We start from the raw sequence: 23,598 nt of genomic DNA on the forward strand, positions 1-23,598 counted from the left end.
CAAAGTCAATAGCTGCTTTCCTCTCCCCGGAGCCAACAGTTTGCTCTTCAGTCTCAAGTTACTCTGTTATTTTGCTAATAATGTCCGTGAACAAATATAAGGCACAATACAGCTATCTGAACGAGATGTGCCTTAGATACTTTTTAAAACCTTTTTATTCATTGCAAGCCGTGCACGAGTTCTGGAATAGCGTGTTCGGAGCGGGCAGCGCACACTGCTACAACGAAAAGGAATCTGGGCTCACGACAATTACATTTGCAAGCCCCTCTCACTATTTTGCAGGAAGTTGAAACTCGGGGCATAGGACCAGCGCAGAGGGCTCCAGTCACAGCCTTTTTAAAGGAACAGTGCAGCTGCTTTTCTGAGCTGTAACAAAGAACATAAGAAGAAAAGGAGTACTTGTGGCACCTTAGAGACTAACCAGTTTATCTGAGCATAAGCTTTCGTGAGCTACAGCATAAGCTCACGAAAGCTTATGCCCAAATAAATTGGTTAGTCTCTAAGGTGCCACAAGTACTCCTTTTCTTTTTGCGAATACAGACTAACACGGCTGCTACTCTGAAAAGAACATAAGAACAGCTATACTGGGTCAAACCAAAGGTCCATGTAGCCTAGTGGTTCTCAAACTTTTGTACTAGTGACCCCTTTCACACAGTAAGTCTCTGAGTGCGACTCCCCCCTTATAAATTAAATTTACTTTTTAATATATTTAACACTATTATAAATGCTGGAATGAAGCGGGGTTTGGGGTGGAGGCTGACAGCTCATGACCCCCTATGTATTAACTTTGTGAACCCCTGAGGGATCACAACCTCTAGTTTGAGAACCCCTGATCTAGCCCATTATCCTGTCTTCCGACAGTGGCCAATGCCAGGTGCCCCAGAGGGAATGTACAGAATAGGTAATCATCAAGTGATCCTGTCGCCCATTCCTAGCTTCTGGCAAGCAGAGGCTAGGACACCATCCCAGCCCATCCTGGCTAATAGCTATTGACTATGACCAAAGGACTATTATGTTCTTCTGAAAGGAATTGTAACATAACAAAGATGAAAACCTCACAAAGTTCTCGCTTCCTGTCAATATCAGGGATCTGGGGAAGCTGGGAGAAATATCATCCACAAAATATTAAATACCATCTCAGTTCCAGGGAATTATTTTCCTTTCTATATATATTTTTCAGTGGTATGCATTCATTTGTGAACCATCTATGCTTTAAAATGTTATAAATGTATGGTTAATGTAAACCATCATTAAAAAAAACTAATGTCACTTTATGATTCAATTGAATACTAAGCAAAATCCCCAACTGAGATCAAAATGTGAGTTTGTAAAATGAAGGGTTGATAGAGACTTGTGAGGCGGGGCAAGTAAGAATTTTCTTTTTCCATAATCTTATCTGTCTTTGTTTCTCACTCTAAAAATCCCTCCTTCTCTCTTGGTGTTATTTAAAGTCTTTGGAAACAATTACTTCAGCATGAGTAGCTTCCTGTGAAGCAATGGACGTTCTTGTAACTTTCCTAGTCCTTCCTGTGTATATCCTCATGTAATACTTCTTACAGATACTTTTTAATCAAATGGAAGAACTAACTCAGCCTTTCTAACTTATTCTGTAAAATATTCTTCTACTATTTTGCCAAGACAACAGTAACTAAAAGCAAGTGTTCAAAGCCTTAAAATTTAAATATTAATTTGATGTTTTAGTACATAGTTGACAACTTCTGAAAAGCAAACTATAAAACTGGATTGTGTCCTCCTCTATTTTTTAAAAAAAACCTTTTAAATAGGCGTGCATAATAAACAATTACACACTTTTATAAATTGCTTATTGTTGACTTTTCTTGATAATTTTCTCATTGGGTCAAAAAATAACAGCACCATCACAGACAAATGCTATACCATTTCTGAAGTCAGATAGAATGTGCTGTAACCTGAGGGAGTTGTGGGGCGAGGGTTATTTGACAGTAGCACTGTGACCTGACAACAGAGGTTGAATGCAAATGTGATAGTCTCACTGTAAGCTGAAAGCAGGAACCGTAAACAAATCTTTCATTGTAATCCTGCAGCATTTTGTGTTACCTTTTGGCCCCCACTGAAGTCTTCTCTCTGGGGACTGTGACCAGTTTGTAAATACAGTGACAGAGAACAACTTGTTCAAAATATAGTATTTATTTATCCATAGGAACATAACAAATAGAGCAAAAAGGGTTAAAGCAACAAAAGCTTAAATATATATTGTCTTACCTAAATTTATCTCCTGCTGCATCCAGTTAGATAGTCCTGATTTAGCTTTGGTAACCTCTGCCTCATTTTCTTGAGGACCAGGCTGTAGCCTGCTTTTCTGCAGAGCCTTTGTCTTCTCAGGCTCAGCTTTTTAACCACTTTCAAGCTCTTCGTTGAGAGTTCCTGCCTCAAAAGCCCTGGAATTTCAAGCTGGAATCTACTCTACCTTCTTGTGGGATCATACCCTGATTCCACATTAGTGAAGATAAACCTCAAAGGAATTGTCACCTCTTTTGCTGTTTGAGTACTGGCCATTGATTTTTGTTTCCTGCAAAGCTAAATAAGGCTATGGTGTTGGCTACCCTAGAGAGCTTACACCAGCATAGCTGCACTATTGTAAGCTCTCTAGTGTAAGCGCTAGTAGCATATACCTCGATAGTATTCATCATCATGTACTTGTTGACAGGTTTCCACGCCCCATTTAGGGCTTATGTCCCGCCCTCCCTTTCTGTTTCCCTTGGATTCAAGGTTTGGCACCATTGGCCATTTTGAAAAAAAATATTATTTATGTTTGAATAGGGGGTATGTTGTGTGCTTGAGCTTTGACACATTTGATTGATTGCTTAGAGAAAAAGGTTGAAAGAATAGAGTGAGAGCGTAAAGATTTTTTTTTTAAAAAAAGCTTTGGTAAGGTTTAGAGGGAAAAAAGGAAAGAAAGGTTGTTTGGTTAGATTTAGTAAGGAGAGATGATTTTAAAGGCCTAGTTTGGCGTGTTATTAAAGAATAAATTTTGAGGTAAGTTTAAAAGGTGTATTAAATATAAGGGTAGGTTAAGAGCATTTAAAAAGAGTTAAATAAAAGTGAAAAATATAAAGAGGTTAAAAAAAGAACACACGTGGCAAAAGGAATTTTATAAAGCAGAGACTGTTTAGTAAACACATGGTAAAAAGTTATAAAGGGAGGTTAATAAAAAAGCATTTAAAATGTTAAATACAGTATAAGGGTAGGTTAAGAAAAGAGCATTTAAAAAGAGTTAAATAAAAGAGAAACATATGAAGATAGATTAAAAGTGAGAACAGAGCAAGAAAAGGGAAAAGAAAGCCCCTTTGGACAGGGCAAAGATAGACAACACATGGTTAAGTCAGAGAGAGAGATCTTACCCTACCAACTGTTTCTGGGGAAAGAAGGAGCTTCCAAGGTTTACAGCCCCTCAGGCTAGTTATCTCCACCTTTGGATTGGACCAATCAGATGCTGTTCTACAGCTGCATCATGGAACACATTTTCCTGAAGCAATCCTATAGACCCAAGATTTTTAAACAAGAGCCATCTCCCTCCCCTCCCCTCACTACTCACCCCCTTTAATTGCCTTACTCTTATCTAAAAAAAAACAGACCCCAAGCATTTTTCCCGCCATGTAGCCCTTTTACATAGGTGCTTTAATAAAGGTTAAAACCATAAGCCTTAGTAACAAACAGTTTTTAAAAGTTTCCCACCTATGTTTTAGACTAAAATTGGTCATTTTTTAGTGAGGACAATTTGAAAGCCCCTGTTAGCAAAAACAGCATCTATGAGTCAGTGGATCAGAGATAAGGCTGCTTCTTCCCCCACTTTTTAACAAAAGCAAGTAAAAGGTATTTTAAGTTTTGTAAAGGAATAAAGCTCTGCTTTATAACCACTTGAAAAGACAAGCCTATATGAAGAAACATCCCCTCATTTATAGGTTTTTTAATAAAACATGAGCATGCAGAAACAGTCCAGAGTTAAACCCACAAACCCTTACTAACAAAAAGTTTGTAAAAGCTTTTCCCTATGCTTTTAGTGAGGACAATTTGAAGCTGCAGCAAAAACAGCATCTGTGAGCCAGTGGATCAGAGAAAAGAAGGCTGCCTGCTGCCGGTCTGGGGTTCCGTCAGTTGTATTCAACAAATACAAGTAAAAGATATATTAAATTTTGTAATGAAATAAACACTTTAAAAGACAAGCCTATATGAAGATAGAGTCCTTTATTTAACATTTTTATGTGTGTTTCAGTTAAAAAAATAAAAATATGAGCATGCAGAAACACCCCAGAGTGAAAACCACAGAACCTTAGTAACAGCTAGTTTATATTCCCCTTATTCTGTAATCCAGTGGATCAGAGAGAAGTTTATTTTCCTCCCCACTTTTTAACAAATCCATGTGAAAGTTATATTAAGCTTTCATTTTCTTAGGACTTTTAGATTTAAATATGAATATTTCTGTTGCATTATCAGAATATCTTTGTTTTTAAAGGTTTGCAGCCAGTGTGCTGAGGGACAGGTACAAGCTCCTGTGTTTGTCTTGGGTCCATAGGTTTTATTAAAATAATATATCACAGGTTGGAGCAGTAGCTTTCTCTACATTTTAAAAATGGATAAGACTACTGTAATTAGGCTACCCAGTGATCCATACACTATAGTCTGCTTTAGCAATGCTCTAGGGGTCACCCCTTCAGTTTGCTGGATTTTTTATGCGGACTTCTTTCCTAACTTTTAAAACGTGTTAAAGTATTAACAAATGGTGAGAGTGCATTGAAAAACACTTTGTGAAAGTTATAACAAGTATTTTATTTCATTTACTGACTGTAAAAGACAAAAACCATTGCTTTGTGACTGCATGAAGCTCAGAGATAGCGTATCTGAAGAACACCCCCCTCTTGACTTTTCCCTCATACTTTTAACACTTGCTAAACATGCTGTGTTTCATGATATAAAGGGTTTTTTTTTAACATTTAACATGAAAATACAGCACTGACTGAGATGTAACATAACATAACCTTTTTAAAGGATATTCTGTATGCAGTGAGGCCTGCTTGAAGCATTATGTTAGTTTTTAAAAAAGTTTAACATGAAAAAGCAGTATTGACTGAACTCTAACAAAACAAGGCCACTCTTAGGGATATTTTGTAGAAGTTTAGTGAACTAAAAAGGCTTAAGATACTAGCCTATCCTTTTAAAAATAGTGTTTTTAAAGTACCAAAACAGCAACTGGGCAAGAATATGAAAACTGGCAACTGATGGGAGTTTACATATGTATTTTAATAAAAAAACAAAATTAACAAAAAAATACACAAGATTGCTTTTTAAAGTTTGGATTTATACAAAAATCACAAGAAAAAATTAGAGTATGTAAAAAAAGTTAGCTGTTTTTTACCAGAGATAAGGAGTCTGCCTGCCCCCCTTCCCCCCCTCCGGCACACACACCTTCCTACTCACCCACTCTCACTCACTTTCTTCTTTTCTAAGGTTTTTTAAAATCTAAACCGAGGACAAACACGTTTTTAAAAAAGCCACAGAAATCAGGCCATGGGGGTGAGAAAGCTGTCCTGAGTTTTAGGTTTCAGAGTAGCAACCCTGTTAGTCTGTATTTGCAAAAAGAAAAGGCATACTTGTGGCACCTTAGAGACTAACACATTTATTTGAGCATAAGCTTTAGTGAAACAGTTTTGTAGGCAGACATTCTGTGTTAGTTGTTACGCTTTAGCACAGGCAAGCGTTTATCATCGGAAGCACTTTCCCACTTTATGAGGTATTATCTCCCCCATCCTACCGCCTATCAGAAATATTAACAAAAACAAATTTAAAGATGTTTGTTGCTTTGTAGCAGTGGCTGCAAAAGGGACTGGGGAGGGGAAGGAAATATTCCTGCATAGGGCCCCATAGCAGACTCTCTGGGGTAGCACTGACAGAGAGCACTGGTAGTTTCTTGCACCTTCCCATTGAGCACATGGTGTTGGCTACTTATAGAAAGAGGATACTGGAGCACATACTGGGTCTGACCCAATATGCCAGTTTCCTAACAATATAATGCAACAAGGGGGGCCTTTAACTCTTGGGCCTATTGTTTCTACATGCAGAATCAGAAAGCGAGCAATCAAGACTAGTCACGTTTGCCCAGGGAAAAAGGCAAGGGAGGAATAGCATGGGGACTCGGGAGGCTTCACGCACTAAAGGTGTGAGGGAGAAGGTAATGGATCACTCGTCTACGGAGATCTAGACTTTAGTTGAGGAAGCCCTTTTCATTGTGGGTTGTAGATAGGGCTTAAATTCTTACAGTATTTCCCGGACCCCCACCCCCGCGCTATAAAACCTCTGGGGGATTTGAAAATATTTACAGGAGCTCTGCTCCGGACAGCTCCTGCTGAACGTAGGGGAAGCGCGTACTGGGAGAGGGAGGCTGTATTGTTGGGCAAGGGGGAGTAGGCGTCTGCTTGCAGTTTGCACCTTGCACGGCCCCTTTGTCGGTGCAGCGGTGGTCTTCACAGTGTGCTGCTCGTGCACGCTGCTGCGCGTGCACGCCGCACGCCAGCGCCTCTGCCCGAACAATGAAACGTGGGGGACGGGGACGCTGCCCCTTTAAGACAGCAGGCACACTATTTTCCAGCAACGCCCCGACGCTTGGGTCTGGCTCGGGGGCTCCCTGTACCACGTGGGAGGAGGCGGGTCTGAGCGGGGGGGCGGGGTGTGGCGTGGCCGATCGCGCGCTGTGGGCGTGCCCCCGAGCCCCGCCCCTCCCTGGTGCGGGCGTCGCGCGGGGGGCGGGCGGACGGCGGAGGTAGGGTGGCTGTGGCTCCAGGAGAGGGGCGCGCTGCCGGGCGGGCGCTGAGGCGGAACGAGTCGCAGAGTCGAGGGTTGGAGGATCGGGCGGAAGCGTCTGCCTGTGCGGCGGCGAAACGAAGGGAAGCGCCTCGGTGCCCCTCCCGATCCCAGTCCCTGGCCGGAGCGGATGCGCTGCGGTTAGGAGGAAGCGGCGGCGGGGCCTGGGCCAGGCGAAGATGGTGCTGGTGGGGGCGATAATCCTGTTCTGCTCTTGGGCGGCCGGAGCCGGAGGTAGGGACTGGACGGGGCCTGGCACCGGGCGGTGTCTCTGCCACCCCTTGTTGGGGGCGAGTGAGGGGACCGCTCGAGGCCGCGGGGGGGGGCGCTCCGCGTCTCCCCCATTTATAGCCTCGAAGGGAGCTCGGGGCCTCTTCCAGTTGCTGGCTCCCGTCTTTGGAGCGGATCTGGGCCCCGCTTCTCGGGGATCTCCCCCTGAGTTACCCGCATGTCAGGCCTGGGTTAGATCCGTGGGCGCTTCTCTTTCCCTCCACCGCCAGATTGCTGGGCCGGATCCAGACCTTCCTGTACGGGCTCTTGTCGCCCCCCCCCCCCCCCCCGTTGCTGGGCTGGGTCCAATCCCCGCACCACTCGGTGATTCTTCTCCCCGCAGGTCACTGAGCTGAATTCTTCCTCTTCCTCCCCCGAAAAATCTCTCCGCTGGGATTTGTTTTCTGCCCCATGGTTCCTAGGCTGGGTCTCACTTCCCTTCCCCTCGTCCTCTGGGACTTTCTTTATGGCCTCAGGATCTGTGGTTGCCCAAGCTCGTTCCCTGTTGTTCTCTCTAAATCTTCCTCCCCCTCCCGTTGTGTGACGGGAGCGGTAAGATGGTCTGTGTTTGAGAGAGAACAAGGCGAACAAACAGCAGAGCATGGGGGTGGTTGTTGCCTGGTGAATTGTCTTTCGCCCTCAACAAGGCATACAGTAAACCTCACCAAACCACTTTCAGGCACATAAAAGATGTAAACTGGCTGGAACATTCTCCCTCTCCCCAAGGAAGAACATCTTCAAGAGAAAGTAGAGTGGTTGAAAGTTGAAAGCTATTGTGTTTTAAAGGTCTGGGAAGATGATTTAGCCTTTTGTTAACACTTCTTAAAGCTCCAGTTTCTATGTAATAATTTCCCAGTTTTTGAGGTCACTTGAGTTTTTAAAGGCGGAAGTATGGTTAGTGAAAGAAGTTAGAGCTGCCTTATCTGCTGTGGAAATAGAATATAAAAGCTGGGATTTCCTGGAATGGAACTGTAGTTACAGCTAGGGGCTTAACTCTGTCCCAGGCCAGGGAACCATAACCTTGGAAGAAGCGCTGTTGCTTTTGACACTATTTTTATAGTGGCTTCCTAACCGAGAAATGCACTTTGGGATTAGGAAGCTATTAGGGGAGGTGTTTTTGCGGGGGGGGGAGGGCGGATGACTCTGGAAATGGAAGGGTTAATGGCAGCATAGGTGGAGCAGTTGATAGAGGGATGGATAGAGTCGTTGATAAGGGACTTTTACTTGTCACTTATTCTGTTTGAGCTCTGTTTCTGTACATTTCAGTATTAATGGGATTGTGCAAAAGATGTCATTTTGGATGAATTGTAATAAAACAATTTTGAAGTAGCTACATGAAGACTTCAGAACACAGTTTTTAGGCAAAGCCAACAGAAAAATACTTCTAAGATAGAGCAGAGAAAGCAATCCAGTTTATGTTGTCAAAACACACACTAATCCTGCAGTATCTAGTATTTATATAGGTCAGAATATGGACCAAGTTTTGGTACTGATGTTCTTGTAATTTTGCAAATATTAGGACATAACGTTCTTGTTTTAAAATATATTGGAGTACTATTCAAGGATTTTTCCTCAACGCTTTATATAAATTGATTAAATTGCTCTGACAATGGGAGCATTTGAGTTAGTTCATCCTCTGTTCTTAAAATCACCACGTTCTTGTGGTGGTCTGCTTATTTTAAGCAATAAAATAATGCTTTAAGTACACTGAGAGTAAACTTAGAATGTACAAAAGCAAATTCACAGGATGCCAGTTTTAGGTCCAGATCTGTCAGTTTTACTTCGGAAATTCATATTCGGATTAGCTAATGAAAGAGGAATGGGGTTCTATTTTTATTTATTTATATATATATAGATAGATAGATTTGGGAAATGTATCAAACCTATGTTTTTGTGTGTAAACATAATCCTCAGCAGAGATAGTAACATATTGGGATTGCTGTTGGTATCCATTTCCGCCCCCCACCCCCCAAATGATGCATGCAACATGGATCAGGTATCATTCTCAGTTTCGCATTATATGTTGGAGGCATAGAAGTCTGTCTTTAATTGGAATCTAAATATGTGTTTTACAGCGATGTAGACAAATATTTTTAAAAAATCAAATTATTTTTATTTAATTTTTATTTACATGTTTTATTTACTTTTCATTTTGCAGTGGATGTGCTGTAGTTATTTTTGCAGTTTATAGCCCCAGATTTTACAGATTTTTTTTTTAACTAAAACTTCACATTTAAAATGTTAACGTATAGAGGGAAAAGACACGTCTCTAATCTTATAAACATAACTGTAAAAGCAGCACAAACTCATACAAAATTGAGAAACAAATTGCCAGCACTCTATTTCCAACCAATACTACCTTCCAATATAATGAACTTACACAAGTCAAGAAAGCTGAAATAACTTCAACCAGGCAGTGGTCCTCCATCAGTGTTTACAGTTCAAAGTCATTAAGATTTATGCTCTTCAGTCACATAGGTGCTTTTGAAAATACCACCCTCAGAGTGCTTAAATGGTTCTTAAAATGTTGACGTACACATTAACAGTTCATAGTTTTGTTAATATGTTCAATGTCTAAATAACTTATGCGATTTTGTTTTGAAGTGACAATGGTTTTATGCCACTAAAAGAAGCTTTCAGTAAAATACATTCACCTTGATGCATTGAAATGAATGTACCTGTTTAAGTGTTAGCAAGATTAGGTCCTTAATTCTGAATGTAATATGGTTTTTTGCTCATAACAGTTCTGTAAAATTCAAATACATCTATCAGTACTGGCATCAAAAGGAGCAACATTTATAGTTTAATTATAAATTGTAATCTAAAACTGTCATAGTAACACAAATTTTCAAATCAGTTTTTACAAAGCCTTAACTTGATTTGAATGAATATTTTTTTTTTTTAAGTCATCTGACAAATCACCTTGAGTTGAATGGCTCCAGCCTGCTTGATACAAAGTTTGTTTAGAAAACCACTTAAACTCTATACATGCTCAGGTTCCAGTGACAACCGGTTTTCATTGGGTTCCACTTCTAAAAAGTACTGTCACTTAATAAATTGTTCTAGGACAAAATGATTATTGAAATGTCCTTATTGTGATCTTTTGTAATCATTAATACATTTATTAATAACATTCAGAACCAATTCCTACAAACATATATACATAAATGTTTAAGGATCAGGGCCTATACAAACTTATGTCAATATAACGTCGCTTAGGGGTTATCCACACTCCTGAGCAGTGCAGTTATATCAACCTAACTCCTCGTGTAGATAGCACTATGTTAATGGGAGGCTTCTCCTGTCAACATAGGTACCACCTCTTAGGGAAGCGGAATACTTACCTATATAGGAGAAACTCTACTGTCATATAAGTGGCGTTGTCTATGATTAAAGAGTTTAGGGAAAAGCCTGTCTTGAAGTTAGACCACTTTCTGTTAGCAAATTATGTTGAAGCTAAGTAAATGTAGCATTCAGAAAAAAGTGATCCAGCTCTACAGTTACAGGGTTACAGTAATTAGCATATACATCCATTTTTCACAGTTGGAAGAAGTGGAATCATTTGGAGATCTGTTTTAGAGAGATGCAAACTTGCTAGCTTCATGCACCTAAAGCTGTTAAGAATTTTTAAAAGATAAGTCTTAACTTAAAAGTTAGAAACTAGAATCCTGAAATTAGTTATTGTCTATAAGAAATACAATAAAAGATATTACATCACACACCTTGTAACAACTTCTGTTGGTGAGAGAAACACTTTTGAGCCACACAGAGCTCTTCTGGTCTGTTACCTCACCCACCTTGTCTCTTTAATACCCTGAGACTGACACAGCTACAACTACTCTTATTGCTTATAAGAATTTTTAATGTACAGTTCGAAAAGTTAAATTGAGCACTGTGGAGGCATTTGGTTTAGGGGCTATTCAGTGACTTACACTACTATTGCATCCACAAGCAAGGCAGTGATGCGTGTGTGTGTGTGTTCTTGACAACATTTAGCACACACTACGCATACCAGTTTTCTATGAGGAAGCAGGATGCAACTATTAAATGATGTTAATGAGTTCCAAACAGGGTGGATTTGATTTAAATCACGAGTCAGGAAGGTTCGATTTAATCATAGATTTCTACATAAAAGTGCATTCTTGTTGGTTGTTATAACATTAATACATATTCTTCACAACTCACAGATAGAAGTAGGTTTCATTTTTAGGAGGTACACACTATATATATTTTTAAGTGATTTATTTTGAAAACTTTTCAGATTAGTTTTACAGCTATATCAGAAAATGAATGATGGTTTGGTTATTTCATTTACCAAAGGTAATTGAAGCAGCTATCTCCAATTCGACAGGTTAATCATTAATTTTGGAGGATTGTCTTGCCATGCAGTATTAGGAGGAGAATATCGCCAGACAGACATTTAAATTGTTTTATTTAACTAAAACAACAATGTTATATATTCTGGATTTTTTTTCTTGAACAGCAAACATATAATATTTTAACAAAACAAGCATATGAATTTTTGAATTTAAACATTCACATTTTTTAAAATCAGGTTTGTTTTTGTTAAAATTGTTTTTAACTAAAATAGTTATATGCAATTAAAAAAAACCCCCAAATATTAAATCAATTGTGTAAGCTGGGTCAACATGAGAAACTTAAAACATTGGCTTCTGCAGCTAACTCAGTCGTCTTCACCTTCATTTTCCTGTTCGTTCATAATCTGGAAAAGAAAAACAAGCTTTCCTGCTTTTTCAGGTCCCAAACGATTTCTCAATTTGTCATGAATTAGTACAAAGGAAGAAAATATTCTTTCTAAACCAGCAGAAGAAGTGAATGCTGTTAAAAGTGAGATTATTGCTTCAACAGTCTCTGAATCCAAGTGCTGAAGTGACTTCTACCAGTTCACTGGTGTGACTTTCTTTAAAACATCATCAGCAAACATATATTTCTTGAATGGTTCTTATTCCCAAACTGGGTCTCTCCCAAACTGGGCCTGCTGCTATTATAGGTTTTCCCTTCTAGTGAGAGAATGGTATGGTAGATCTCCAATCAATGAAGGCTACGCTTAGAAAGACCTGAAGACTTCTGGAATATGCTGCTCAGAACAGTTTCACTTTTGTTTCTACTGCCTGTCCCTCCCTTCTCACATTTATCTCCAGACTACTTCTTGTCCAGATCTATTCCACACCCAGCAATCTTCTATTCATTGAACTCCTTGAAACTTTGCACTTTTAGAGAGAGGTAAGGGATTGACTCTGTGTACACAAATTTGCAGAGGGACAATAGGGTTGAGGTCTGTTATTTCTCAACTCTATATTTTATTTATTTATTTTAAAACATTTTTGCTGTTAACAAGCATGTTATCTCTGGAGACACAAATCCACAGTTTGAGAACTGCAAAACTAAGCCTCTCTGATGGTATCTTCTAGACTGAGCGCTGAATCCCATTGGGTAGATGGAAACCTAAATCTATACAGAAGCCCCTGGAACCCGATGAGATTGGATCCCTAATCCATGAACTATTGAAACTCATTTACAAAACTTTTCTTAAACATTACATGAATATATTGTCTCATAGAATTATAATTTATAATCCCTATTCCATGATGAGATAGCTTTGAGCTATAATATATCCTTATCTTTAGATTGATTTTTTTCATAAAATGCTTTTTTAAAATTTTTTTTTATTAAATCATTGATTTTTATCCACCCTGGTTCCAAAATGAGTTGCTTCCAGTCTTCAAAGAAGGTGAATATAGTCCATGGTCTTCTAGTTGAGGGATAGAAAAGTGTGGGATAGGAAATGGGCCTGGGAGAACTTTTGGCCTCAAAAGTTAACCTGTGTGATTGGCACGTGGGTTTGAGGATCTGGGTTGGCCGTGTCCAATTGTGAGCCATACTGCAAAGCTATACCTGAGTTGCTATATCCTTACAAGTGCTGTGTTCACTCATGTCACTAGGACTTCTGGGGGTATATTCTGTGGTTCTTTGTGCTCTGGTAAGCTGAGCTGCTCTGATTCTTCTCCAGTGAATTGTGAGAGAACTTGTCTGTCCTTGTGGGCACATGGAGGGAATTGTGGCAATACCTTGGAGGATTATTAGCGTTTTAAGAGATTTAATCTGCATCCTCACCACAGAGCGGGTGTGTTACCAGCCCAAACAGAAGTGGCACTTGAGCTTTAATCTATACCCCAAGCCGGACAGCTAGGATTTAAAGCACCACCAACCTCATGTGAGAGGGTTTTGTGTGTGATGGGGAGAGGGGATTTAGGAGCAACACCTGAGTGAGCACCTGAGTTAACTCAGCAGTGAGGTACATGATGGAATTCAAGCAGTTTCTAAATCTAGCTAAGCTAAAAAATTTGATGTAGGTTCATGTGTGACCTTCTTCATCTGTAGTACTACCAAATTTGGATCGTCTTTAAATTTCAGTGATAAAAGAACACTGCCATTTTGAAATTCTTTTTTCAGTTTTCTTTTTAAAAGTCTTAGTAACTTGAGGTACCCTTGCTTTTTATTGCCATTTTTTGTTTAAAACACATTCTTTTGTTTTTCTTTCCTGTTGTGTAAAAAAAACCCCACAAATAAGGGAAATTAGCTCTGAGGAAACTTACTAAGCACCAAACTCAGAGGAAGAAAATTGTACTTTTTTTAAACTATTACATAAAATAATTTAAATAGATATGATTTTTTTTGGTTGGTGTCCCTTTAAAATTAAAGTTCTAGTATTTATGGTGTATCTTACATTTGTTAATTTATTTCCTAATGTCCGTTTTAATTTTACTGCGTGACTTCCAGTGCATATAACTGAGTGGGGGTCTTTGCAAATATTTATGCGCTGTATTTTTTCGGAATACTTGTTAACAGTAAGTTGGGTGCAGAAGCTGCAGAGTGTCTTAAAATGCATTCAGAATCCTAGTATGATGCAAACTTATATGGGTATATAATATATGAAATCATTTTTCACAAAGGTTTATCTAAAAGTTTGTTTTTGTGAGGGAATGCTATCAACTTGAAATCTCTAATCTGTTTCAAATAGTTAAAGGTAGTTTCAGGTACTATATCTGTCAGTGTCCCTCTGCCAATTCTTGTGAACTTAAAATCACACTTTCCTATTTTTTGGTTTTTTTTCCTGTGTCTATATGAAGGGCGCGCACACACACACGTACACAGAGCGAAACAATGAAACTACATTTGATAGCACATTAAGTATAAAGTAAACACACTGAAAGTATACTTTTTCTCTTTCAAAAAAAGAAAAGGAGGACTTGTGGCACCTTAGAGACTAACACATTTATTTGAGCATAAATTTTCATGAGCCACAGCTCACTTCATCGGATGAATGGCTCACAAAAGCTTATGCTGAAATAAATTGGTTAGTCTCTAAGGTGCCACAAGTACTCCTTTTCTTTTTGCGGATACAGACTAACACGGCTGCTACTCTCTCAGTAATCCAAGGTGCGATGTGGTGTAAATCTACAGTGCTCCTGGAAAATGTATATGGAACTTTAAGTGAACGGGGTCCACATGGCCAGTTAGACTATGGCATGTTAGAGCACTGTAGATTTATATCAAAGCCCTGGTCTACACTAGGACTTTAGGTCAAATTTAGCAGCATTAAATCGATGTAAACCTGCACCCGTCCACACGATGAAGCCCTTTATTTCGACTTAAAGGGCTCTTAAAATCGATTTCCTTACTCCACCCCTGACAAGTGGATTAGCGCTTAAATTGGCCTTGCTGGCTCGAATTTGGGGTACTGTGGACACAATTCGATGGTATTGGCCTCCGGGAGCTATCCCAGAGTGCTCCATTGTGACCGCCCTGGACAGCACTCTCAACTCAGATGCACGATTGTTTGCCATTGCTCTGACGCAGGGAGGGGCGACTGAGGACACGGCTTACAGGGTTGGCTTCAGGGAGCTAAAATCAACAAAGGGGGTGGCTTTACATCAAGGAGTATTTCAGGCAGGACTTCACGGAGGGTTCCAATAAGAAATGGTGCACCTAAGTTTATTGTTCTTATTGGAACAAAGAGGTTAGCCTGGCCTCTGATTGATACATGGCTAGATTTACCTCGCTGCACCTTCTCTGTGAGTGACTGCAGTGTGACCTAGAGGAATGAGTCCCCTAGACAGGGGAGGGGGGGAAGCAAATGAATACAGAACAAATCTGGTCTATTTCTTGTTTTGATCCACTCCATCTATCTTTTACATCTTTGGCTGGCAGCAGACGGTGCAGAAGGGCTGCATGCCATCCACATCTCATGGCTGCTCGGCAGAAGATGGTACAGTAACACTGCTAGCCATCCTCATCTCTTGCCTGCCCGGCAGAAGATGGTACAGTACGACTGCTAGCAATCCGTATCCCCTGCCTGCTCACCATAAGACGATTCAATAGGACTGACTGCAGGACTAAAGAGAATGACCTGGTCAAGTCACTCCAAATTTAGTCCCTGCGCCCATGTCTGCCCAGGCGCTCCCAGCCGACGTGGCCAGGAGCACCTCGGACACGACGAGGACGGCTACCAGTCGTATTGCACCGTCTGCTGCCAGAAGGCAATGGGTTGCTGCTACTGTGTAGCAATACCGTACTGCATCTGCCAGCACCCAGGAGACATAGGGTGACGGTTACCTGAGCAGGCTCCATGCTTGCCGTGGTGTGGCCTCTGCACAGGTAATTCAGGAAAAAAGGCGCAAAACGATTGTCTGCCCTTGCTTTCACGGAGGGAGGGAGGGAAGGGGGGCCTGACGATATGTACCCAAAACCACCCGTGACAATGTTTTAGCCCCATCAGGCATTGGGATCTCAACCCAGAATTCCAATGGGCAGCGGAGACTGCGGGAACTGTGGGATAGCTACCCACAGTGTAACGCTCCGGAAGTCGACTCTAGCCTCGGTACTGTGGAAGCACTCCGCCGAGTTAATGCACTTAGAGCATTTTCTGTGGGGACACACACACTCGAATATATAAAACCGATTTCTAAAAAAAGACTTCTATAAATTCGACCTTATTCCGACATACCCTCAGTTTTCTACATGCCAACTCTGTATAGACATATCCTTAAACTTTAACTGTAACAGTAGAAGCTAAAAAGAAATGTTTGTGTCCCTTTAAGAGATTTCTTATCTTTTCTACTGGAAAAAGCAGCATGACCCTGCTGAATACAGAAGTTCTCTTTTTAGCTTGAAAAAAAGGACCAGCAATGCAAGCTTCCCTCTTAATGCAGCTCTGTAAAATTCTGTTCAATCTTTCACCTTGATGGAAGGTTAAATCTTATCTTCACATGAGCAAATAAGTTTTATAACTGGACTGGTAAATGTTCATGAAATGTTTTTTTGCAAGTCTTCTCTAATGTACCTCTGTCTTCAGCTGGTGAGAGTCACTCTCTCTCTCTCCAGTGATGAGTAGTTCACTCCCTATGCTGACATTTATAAAGCTGCCAATCAATGATGACTCTTGCAATGTGGACAGCTGTCCTGTAGGAACTAGGCTGAGACCATTAACCAGTTTCAAATAGCCTGTCAATCATACATCAGATTTTGTAATGACTTTTGGCTTTTTTGGATTGGGTTTGAGCTACTGACTTCAAAGTAAGACTTGTCTTACTATCAAGCAATGTGTAGTCCTCAATATAGTTTTGAGTTCAGTAGATTATAATGAGGATTATTGTGTGCTTTGCAGCTGAGAGATTGTATTTTATTCACAACAGTGATTTACAACGTCTTCCTTAAAATGGTGAGGAACTTTGCCATTTAGACTTGTGAACTATGAAATTGTGTGCTGATGTTATACAAATCTGATCAGACCAGCTATAAATGTTGTTTATTAGAGTCTGAAATCTATAGTAAACTGTTCAGTGATATTCGTTTAACTTCTTGACTCATGTCTTTAACTCTATATAACATTGAGGTATGAAATAACTTTAGAAATTCCACAGATTTGGGTCATCATTTGGGCTGCAAGCTTATCATGCCGTGAAAAAAGTCATATATAGCGAGATTTTTCCTCTTTGTCTGTTGCCTTTTTGTGTCTGTGACTCATCTTGCAGCAACATCTCTTATCAAGTGGGCCTGGGCCTGGGCCTGGGCCTGAGCCTGGGCTTTGCTCTCTGCTCTTTGTGTTGTGACCTGATATACCAGGTCACAGAGCTGCTCAGGTTTGGCCAGCCTGCCACTCTGTTTGGATTGTGCAACACGTGTTCACAATGCCTAGAGCAGGGCACCAACTCCACATATTGGGCTAGCTCTTCAGCTCCTGCCCCAGGCCTTGCCTCCACACTGGGTAGGGATTAGGGTTATGCCAAGGGTGGAAGATGGTTCGTTCCCCCTCAGGAGGGCGAGGAGGGCATTTTTTTATCAATTCAGGAAGCAGTCACAGTAAATCTACATTTATCCTGTGACTTTTACTAAATTTGCTGTGATCAGGTTTTTTTTATTAAAAAATACCGTGACAAATCTGCAGTCCTAGTCATCGCTAATTATTGTTGTGGGCACATATGGTGTATCACAGACAAATTACTGATGTGAGTGCCACTGTTTGAAGTAGGAGAGAACAGTGTTATTAGTATAACTGTAATTTTTAGTGGAAGATAGAGGCCAGATTTTTAATCTAAATATGTGGGTGCACAATGCTTCATTTTTTCAGCTGCAGTCACACCTGCATATATGACATTTTGCATTGTTTCAGTGAAATTATTTGGGCTAACAGTTGTAATATCTGAACATAATCTTATCACATAATTTTCCACATAAAACACTTCACCCAAAAAATCGCAAGGGGGGGTGTTTTCACATTTAATTTCTCCTCAAACATCTGGCATACTTCCCGCTTTATTCACTTATGCATTCTTAAAAGGTAAGTTTAGTGTTCTTGAAAGGTGGCAGATAATACTGGCGAGAGATGTGGTATAGGTACAAAAAAAGTACAGTAGAACCTCAGAGTTATAAACACAAGAGTTATGAAGTGACTGGTCAACCACACACCTCATTTGGAACCAGAAATTCACAATCAGGCAGCAGCAGAAACCAAAAAAAAAGCAAATACAGTACAGTACTGTGTTAAACATAAACTACTAAAAAAAAATAAAATCAAAGGTTTAAAAAAAATTTACAAGGTAAGGAAACTGTTTCTGTGCTTGTTTCATTTACATTAAGATGGTTAAAGTAGCATTTTTCTTCTGCATAGTAAGGTTTCAGCGCTGTATTAAGTCAATGTTCAGTTGTAAACTTTTGAAAGAACCATAACATTTTGTTCAGAGTTACGAATATTACAAACCATCTCCATTCCTGAGGTGTTCATAATTCTGTGGCTCTACTGTACCACAGACAGCTGTGCAAACTTCAGACCACCCTGCCATATCAATCGTGATATGAAAGGACTACTTCTAGGACTACTCTAACCCCTCTGCTGGGATTGATTCCAGAGCGGTCAGTGATGGTAACTGTGTGGTGTGGCAAGGTTATTTATTAGGAACAGACTGGGTAATAACTCGTTTTTCATAGGCCACCAAACAGCCATGATATAGCATAATATATTCTCTGTCAAGAGCTTTACAGATGGATAAACACAATGGGTGAGATTTTTCATCCCCGCAAGCCAGGTAAAAGGGCTAGTGTGACGAAAAGGAGCTCTAAAATCTGGATCTGTCCAGGGAGGAATTCTCCCAGCCTGGGAAGTGAGGAAGACAGCCACAGATGTCCTCTCCTCCCATAAATTCTGGGAGAAAAGAGTGAAGCTGTAGCATATAGTGCTGTACTGATGATGCCCATAGGTAACCAGTGGCTGAGCTACTGTAACTTAGTCCCCAGTTATATCTGTTATGCGTGACTAGCTCAGAATTAGGAGGGTGCAAAGGTGGCTTGAAGCTACCTTGTCACCCCCCACCTCTCTGTGAGAGTTGTTTGTTGTCTCTTTGTGCCATACCTCTATCTTAGTCACTTTCTGTAGTCAGTTAGATTCTAAATGTAGACCTCGGAAAATTGGTTGAAGTAAAAACATTTTGAGGGAAATAGGGAGTGTGGGGATTAAGATTAACAAAAATGTCAGTTACTTGGGTTTATAAACTTGGTGAAAGTTGTTCATATGTATGTACACTGAACATAGTTTAACAATGTGGTGGTAATATTTGTAGTACTTTTCCCTTCCTCTTACCCTCTGTATTCCTGCCTAGTCTTTGTACTTACCCTGCTACTACTTTACCATATTTCACTACCTCTGTAATTAATGCTAGCAAGCTTTCACCTGTCTTGGACCGACATTTGTGACACAGGAGAGCAATGTGTCATATCTTATGTTTAAGGCAGTGTTGTCTGTCATGGAAGTCATGGATTCCGTGACTTTCCGTGACCACCATGACTTTTGCAGCCACTTGGGCAGCCCCTGAGCCAGCAGAAGCAGTTTGGGTGTGGAGAGGGCTTGGGGCTGGGGGGGGGTGCTCCCATCAGCATGTCCCTGCAGCTCCTAGGTGGAGAGGCCAGGGGGGCTCCATGTGCTTTTCACACTTGCAGGCCCTGCCCCCAAAGCTCCCATTGGCAGCGCCTCCCGGACAGTGGGAGCTGCGCCTGCAGAGCCAGCGCTTGTGGCGGGAGCAGCAGTGTGCAGAGCCCCCCTGGCCAGAGCTGCAGGAACATGCGGAAACCCACCAATCCCCCCCCCCCCCCCCCCAGCACCTGGGCACCAGTGCCTGCGAGGGGCCACCGGCCCAAGTTTTAGTTAAAATCACGGACAGGTCATGGCTGTGAATTTTTGTTCATTGCCTGTGACCTGTCCATGACTTTTACTAAAAATACCCATGAGTAAAACATAGCCTTACTTATGTAAAATCCCTTGATCCATCCAATCATCCTCTCTAAAACAGGGTGGATAGAGTAATTTGGCTTTCCTCGGTACTTTGCGTGGATATAAATGGTCCATCCAGTATTACTAACTTTATTTTCAAGGGATATTCATTTTACACACTGAGTTCTGTGCTTAAGGAATTTTAAATGAAAGTTGTGACCTTGTAGAGGAGGAGACTCCCACATTGAGAACACCTTATCCTCTGGCCCTGATGTAGAGCAATCTGCTGTTATTCTTTTAGTGATTGTCTGTCTCCACAGATTCCATTCTTGGTGCACATGTGCCCCATGCATGGAAAATTAGATTATTTTTAGGTGTGTGTCTTTGCCTTTGGAGCGGTCTAAACCACTACTCAGTTCCTTCTGCCCAACTGTGAGAGAGACGGAAACCTTTGCGAAGTCCTCATCCCTTCCACTGTGTGAACTAGATTTTAAGTTGTTATAGTCATAATTAGTGTTAGTGTAGTTAGTAGAGTTGATGAGGTTTTTGTTGCCTATGGCTTAGCCACCCAAATAAACTTTGTAGTTTCCTTTCGCCTAAGTTTCCCCTCCTCCCCCCATGCAGGGGTACTTCAAACATGGTAGACACCAAGCAACCAGGGTTAAGAACTGTATCTCATTTGACTTGATTGTAGACCTGTTAATGATAGGCACTCTCTGTACCTCATGTGCTTCCCAGAGGAAAATGTACCAAAGTGTTGCTATATGTATTGTTCCTTTTTGAAGTGTACACAGAAGGAACTTGAGGGAGGCAAGACTCAAGCTTCTACTACTTGAGAAGTCTATACAAGTCTCCACGGGCTTGGAGACCTGAGAATCCTCAGCAGACAGGTCAGTCTCTTCCAGCTAATGGAGTCTGGAGTGGAGTCACGGCTCATGAGGGCTACTACTAGTCACCCCTTTTGTTGTCAATGTCCCAGAGAGGCAGGAAAGACCACCACTCCAGGGAAGGGGCTAGGTGTAGGTTGTCCAACACCATGCAGGAGACATGAGCCACAGCTTTCTTCAGACTACTTCTGTCAACAGCCATAATCAGGGGGCTGTGTTAGTAGCTTGGTACCAAAGAGGAAGATAGCATCAAAAGTTCCTTATGATTATAAGGACCATGCTGCACTCAGTACTGAGTTCAGTGCCCAGAACCTCGACAACAAATGCTTCCCTTACAGTACCAGTGTTGGTCACCTCTCTATCAGCTGATGCTTCAGCACCAGCTGTCTGTGCTTCAATATCTTGGCATCGAACCAGTATCTTTCAATTGGCTGAAAATGTTTAAGGGAAGTTATTGCTAAACTCCCAGCTTCTTGTTTCCCATGTGTGTCCAGCTGAGTCTCATTGATACGGGCATCTCCATGCCTTAAACAAGGCGTGTCGGATAGGACTGTCTTTTCCCTAGAAACAGTTTACTTTTTCCTCTTCCTCAGCAGAGCAGAGGACACGAGCAGGGGAAGAGTCTGTTTTCCCTGCGGGTGTTGCAGTGGGAGTCTGGGAGGAAATCCAGAGGGGCCCCCCCTCCCCCGGGGTATTAAAAAGAGATCTAGGGAGAACTTTAGTTGGTCTCCCCCAAGCCTCCTTCCCCACATTATCCATATCAGCTATGCTCATACTGGTTCCCTTGGGGTATAAAACTCTGCTCCAGAAAGTCAGCATCCTCATTTATATTGAGGGTTAGATGTCATTCACCTGTAGACAGTTTCAGACTCCCAAACTCCCAATTCAGCTAATTCATCTGCAGCTATTAGGTCAAGAGAAGGACAGTGGGGATGATCATTACTCGCCTGAGCTGGAGTACCTAGCACCTCTTACTATATCCTTTTCTTCCCCCAGAGAAGCCTTCAGTCCTCCATTGTAGCCTCTGTTTGAGTTCAAGGTCTGTCAAGACCTAATGTAACATCCAGTATTTCTGCCATCCTTTTCCTTAGAAGAAGTAGCATAAATCCGTGTGTATCCTTAATATAGCAGCATCAGGAAGGCTGTGTATTCACATAAATCAGGGATTACACAAACCTGCCAAGGCAATTCCAGCTACCTGCAAGGGCGCTGACTGGAGGTATAAGGTTCCAGCTAAAGGCTCAAGTACTCTTACCAGCCTTCTGCACTTGACTCCCTGACAGTACAAGCGGCCTAAGGGAAGGCAAAGCAGCAAGGTCTCCCAGAGTCCACCCTTGATAAGGATCCTAAAAATCAATACCTTTTAGGCTGGAAGGTCTGTCCATTTGCAAGCTTACAAATGAGGATAGCAAACAGCCAAACAGTACTCTTTAATTACTCCTCATGTCCCTTTTCAGAGACCCCTCTCATGAGACTGTTAAAGCAGGAGTTAGACTCCCTTTTACAACTGAGAGCAGTGCAAAAATTGCCCTTAGAGTTCAAGGACAAAGGTTTTCATTCCCACTACTTAATCCCAAAGAGAGGAGGTTGGAGACCCATCCTCGGTCTTTGACATCTGTTGTTTCAAATTCCACATAGTTGACTTAGCTTCTACCATCCCTTCTTTGGGTCCTGAGCCCATTTTGTTCTGTTATGACCACAGCAACTTTCTCCTAAGTGGTTCTGCCTGCTCCTAGTCTCCTAGAATGGAGGCCAGATCCTGCATCCAGACCCAGCACTACATCTGACAGCCTGGATGCTGGCTGGCTGAAGTTTACGGAGAAACTGTTGAACCAGGAGTTCAAAATGTTTTGCTTCAAAGCAGGAAATCTTTGTTCAAACAGATGTACAAGGCCAAATAGAAAGGTTTCCTATCTGGGCAGCTCAACTTTTGCCATTGACCGCTTCATTTGCAGCAATACTGGACTGTTTGCTATCCCTGAAGCAATCTGGACTATCAATGAGCTCGAAGTCTATCGAGCAGTAATAGCTGCAGATCATCATCCTATCCAGAGCACACTCTATTTTGGCACCTTAAGTGATGATAAAATTTCTGAAAGGATTTCTTTGATTTTTTTTACCGGTTAGGGAGCCGCCTCCTTCCTGGTACCTTATTATAGTACTAACTGGATTGATGGTGTTCTCCCGTCTTTGAGCCCATGACAATCTGGTTCCTTTGCCACCTAGCAATGAAAACAGCATTTCTGGTGACCATTACATCAGCTTAGGAGCAGTTAAACTCTCACTTCCAGCCCCTTGTAAATGGTCTTTCTACCAGGACAGTTACCCTTAGACCTCACCTGAAGTTCCTGCACTTGGTGGCTTCAGAATTCCATACAAATCAGTCCATTCACCTCCCAGTTTTCTTTCCCATGCTTCGTTCTAACACAGGGGAATTGAAGCATCACACATTAGACATAATGAGAGCGTTCTCTTTTTTTATTTAGGTAGGCTTGGTCCTAAAAATATGTCCTTGGCATTTGCTTCTATGACTAAAGATTGTCCTGTATCCACTTGGAGGTTATTCAAGTGGGTTTCTATACAAGGATTTTTTTTATTGATTAGTGAAGAAAGTTCATCATATTGGAGCATCCTCTGATGCTTGTTTGGATAATAATCCTATACATGGGATATATAGAGCAGTTACACAGAGCTCGATCTACAACTCACTATTCCATAGTGCAGGCTTCCAGATCAGATGATGGTTAGTAAGTTAGTTAGTGTGTTAGTAAGGCTGTCCTGCAATAGCTATTCAAATAGAACTCTTTGTACCACTGTCCAAGC

General features: G+C 41.3%; 1 protein-coding gene across 2 annotated transcripts in view; it reads left to right on the forward strand.

Moving 5' to 3' along the window:
* The first annotated feature begins 6,749 nt into the window (after positions 1-6,749).
* The window catches only part of ADAM10 (ADAM metallopeptidase domain 10), a 127,679-nt gene continuing 110,830 nt past the window's right edge, over positions 6,750-23,598 (forward strand). The window contains exon 1 of one of the 2 annotated variants that reach the window (XM_073303751.1): positions 6,750-7,022. Coding sequence is in view for 1 of the 2 variants with exons in the window: in XM_073303750.1 (XP_073159851.1) it covers positions 7,014-7,068 (55 nt within the window). In the remaining variant the exon portion in view is untranslated. Of the gene's footprint in view, positions 7,069-23,598 lie in introns of both variants that reach the window. The other variant, XM_073303750.1, reaches the window with a different exon arrangement.

Source organism: Lepidochelys kempii, chromosome 10 (genome assembly GCF_965140265.1).
Source record: "Lepidochelys kempii isolate rLepKem1 chromosome 10, rLepKem1.hap2, whole genome shotgun sequence".
Lineage (NCBI taxonomy): Eukaryota > Metazoa > Chordata > Testudines > Cheloniidae > Lepidochelys > Lepidochelys kempii.